The sequence below is a fragment of the Ursus maritimus genome, unplaced genomic scaffold (genome assembly GCF_017311325.1).
Source record: "Ursus maritimus isolate PB19 unplaced genomic scaffold, ASM1731132v1 scaffold_5, whole genome shotgun sequence".
NCBI lineage: Eukaryota > Metazoa > Chordata > Mammalia > Carnivora > Ursidae > Ursus > Ursus maritimus.
This window is the reverse complement of record NW_024426663.1, coordinates 47122808-47125729: the sequence shown is the minus strand read 5'-3', so window position 1 is coordinate 47125729 and position 2922 is coordinate 47122808. Positions and strand designations below refer to the sequence as shown.

Genomic DNA, 2922 nt, shown 5'->3' with positions numbered 1-2922 from the left:
CGATTACAGAATTACCTTTCTGAGACATAATTCTGGTGATATACAATCACCTATTAAATAGATGTCAAGGTCCTTAGCACGGCTACAAAGCCCTTCATGACCTGGCCTTTCCTTACATGTCTTGTCTCATCAAGCTTTCTTTCCTTCTTTTTTCCTTCCTTCCTTCCTTCCTTCCTTCCTTCCTTCCTTCCTTCCTTCCTTCCTTCCCTTTCTTTAAATATTCCTTTCTTGAAATGTGCTCTAACCCCACTCACACTGAGAAAATAACTAAATCTCTCTTTCCTGCTAACACTTTAATGCCTTAATGAAAAATCTAGTTTCTTCCCACCAAGAATGTCTGCCCCGATCTCCCTTCAGACCTGAGCTTGTGCCAGTCTTGGAACCATTTGCCCTTGGATCCATTCCCCACTGTTTCTCTGCTCTGTGATGCTGACCCCTCAGGTTCCCTGTCTCAGGTTCCCAAGTCAGTTGACTTTTGGGCTCATTCTGACCCTGGGAGGCTCAGGAAGGAGAAAGGAGATGGGAAATGCGAAAAGCCAGAGTATGTTTTGTTTCTTGTCTGTATCAATGTCAACATACTGTTTTTGATATTGTAGTATAGTTTTTCAAGATGCTGCCATTAGGGAAAACTCAGTAGAGAATATGCTGGATTTCTCTGTATTATTTCTTACAACTGCATTTGACTCTATGATTATCTCAAAATAAAAAGTATAATTGAAAACTATTGTGAAGGAGGGGTGCCTGGGTGGCTCAGTCCATAAAGCATCTGACTCTTGATTTAGGCTCAGGCCATGATCTCAGGGTCATGAGATCAAGCCCTGTGTCAGGCTCCACACTCAACAGGAGTCTGCTTGAGATTCTCTCTCTCCCTCTCCCTCTGCCTGCCCCCCCCCCCGCCCCTTGCTGGCTTGCTTACTGTCTCACAAATAAATAAATAAATCTTTTTTTAAAAAATAGAAAGAAAAAAAAGAAAAAGAAAAAATACTGTGAAGATAAGGAGAATGTAGAAATAGATATTATATAAAATTAGTGCAAGTTATATATAACTATAATAATATGTAACTATGTGTATAATTATATATGTAGCTTTCATTCCTTTACTCCATAAATCTCACAAAGTAGAGGGAACCACTAACAACTTTATCTGATTTTTCAAAATATTTTCTGCACATTTAAAAATAAGTGAATATAGACACCCAGGACTCCAAGGTGGTGTCAGTCGTACCAGTGAAGGAGAAGAAACTCATGGATGTCAAAATAGGAGAACTGCCAAGCTGGAAACTGATGTGGGATTTCACTCCTAAAGGCATTGCTGGAACGTTTCAAAGGGGTTACTACTGATGTTTCATTAAGTATGTTAATGTGAAGAAAGGAAGTGTCCCTGGGATTTCTATGGTGCTGGCAGCTTCTGTGCTTATCATACAAGGAACTCAAACATGAGCGGCTACACAAGTACCACTGAAGAGGCCCCGATGCTGAGGGCGCATTCTGCATTCCTGACCATGACCTTTGCCTCATACCCCGGAATCCTTTCATATCCTAATTGAGAATTAATGCCCACGAAAAGATGATTGGCACATGGAAAATAAATAAATAAAAACAAGCATGTACAAATGATTCATACTTTATTTAAACTTTCATTTATGCAAATAATTTATTTTTAGTAACTTTTTTTCTTATAAAGAGTACTACGGCAAATATCCATTTGCATTCATTTCTGCATCACTTCACAAAAATCTTGGGAGTGGAAGTGCAATGCCAAGAATTATATGATGTTTAAAATTTTGAAAGCTAGTAACAAATTTCCACTGGAAGCAGCAGTTGAAATTTGAAGTGATTAAGGTCAGAGAAGTTCCATTCCTAAAGATGAGATCAGGGACCCAAGACAATTCCTAGGATATGTTTGTTCTAACCTGAGAAAGCGATGCATTCCTTTTTACTATATGTTGGAGGGTCAGAAGGTGCAAAGTATAAATCATATTTCTTGTATCCATATTTGAGTTAGGCGGTACAAAACGATAAATCAGTAAAATGAATTTACTGCATTTTTTAATTTTTATTTTTATTTATTTTATTTTATTTTTTTAAAGATTTTATTTATTTATTTGACAGAGAGAGACAGCCAGCGAGAGAGGGAACACAGCAGGGGAAGTGGGAGAGGAAGAAGCAGGCTCATAGCAGAGGAGCCTGATGTGGGACTCGATCCCAGTACACCAGGATCACGCCCTGAACCAAAGGCAGACGCTTTAACGACTGCGCTACCCAGGCGCCCCTAATTTTTATTTTTAGAAAGCATCCAGTTCAAAAGCTCTCAGGCTTGAAGCAGGTTAATGACGTCAGGGGCACTCACAGGTTGTTAGCATCACCAAGGAAGACAGATTTTATTTATGTATATACTCAAGATATAATCAAGAAATACCAGCATCTTCTACTGTATTACATTTTTCCCTGGGAGAAACAACTAAATGAAAATTATCTGATACTCCTTCATTCTATTAACTACCTCTGCTTCATTTTGAGCACTTTTTTCCTTTGTTCTGCTGTTAGCTAGGTGTGTATCTTTATCAAATGAGAATTTATTTCCTGATCAAATAATAATAACAGCTAATGTGACTAACATGACTAATAATCATAGTAATAGTTACTGGCCATTTATCATGTTCTATTGTATATATATTTTTTTAATTCTACAAATGGTAATTAAATATTGACTGCAGTACCTTTGCTAGAAGTTGAACATTCTGTGATAAACAAAATGAACATGATCCATGCCCCCACAGATTTTTGCAGTGTAAAGAAAAACACAGAAACTATGTGAGTACCTCTGTGACCTCGGCCACAGCAACTTCTTGCTAGATACGACTCCAAAGGCAAGGGAAACAAAGGCAAAAATGAACTTCATCGAGATATTAGGACTTCATC

General features: G+C 38.0%; 1 protein-coding gene across 1 annotated transcript; it reads left to right on the top strand.

The window, feature by feature from the left end:
* Positions 1-519: 519 nt before the first annotated feature.
* LOC103663900 (ATP synthase subunit f, mitochondrial-like) lies at positions 520-1462 on the top strand. The gene is made up of 3 exons (XM_008691685.1): positions 520-541; positions 1184-1330; positions 1434-1462. The coding sequence occupies exons 1-3, from the start codon at positions 520-522 to the stop codon at positions 1460-1462; spliced, it is 198 nt and encodes a 65-aa protein (XP_008689907.1).
* The last annotated feature ends 1460 nt before the right edge of the window (positions 1463-2922 follow it).

Bases quoted from the DNA above. Each gene is read 5' to 3' on its own strand.
- LOC103663900 (XM_008691685.1), top strand. From the start codon at position 520: ATGGGAAATGCGAAAAGCCAGA. The intron at 542-1,183 runs GTATGTTTTGTT...TTTAAAAATAAG, and splicing joins GGGAAATGCGAAAAGCCAGA to TGAATATAGACACCCAGGAC. The intron at 1,331-1,433 runs GTTACTACTGAT...ACAAGGAACTCA, and splicing joins TGCTGGAACGTTTCAAAGGG to AACATGAGCGGCTACACAAG.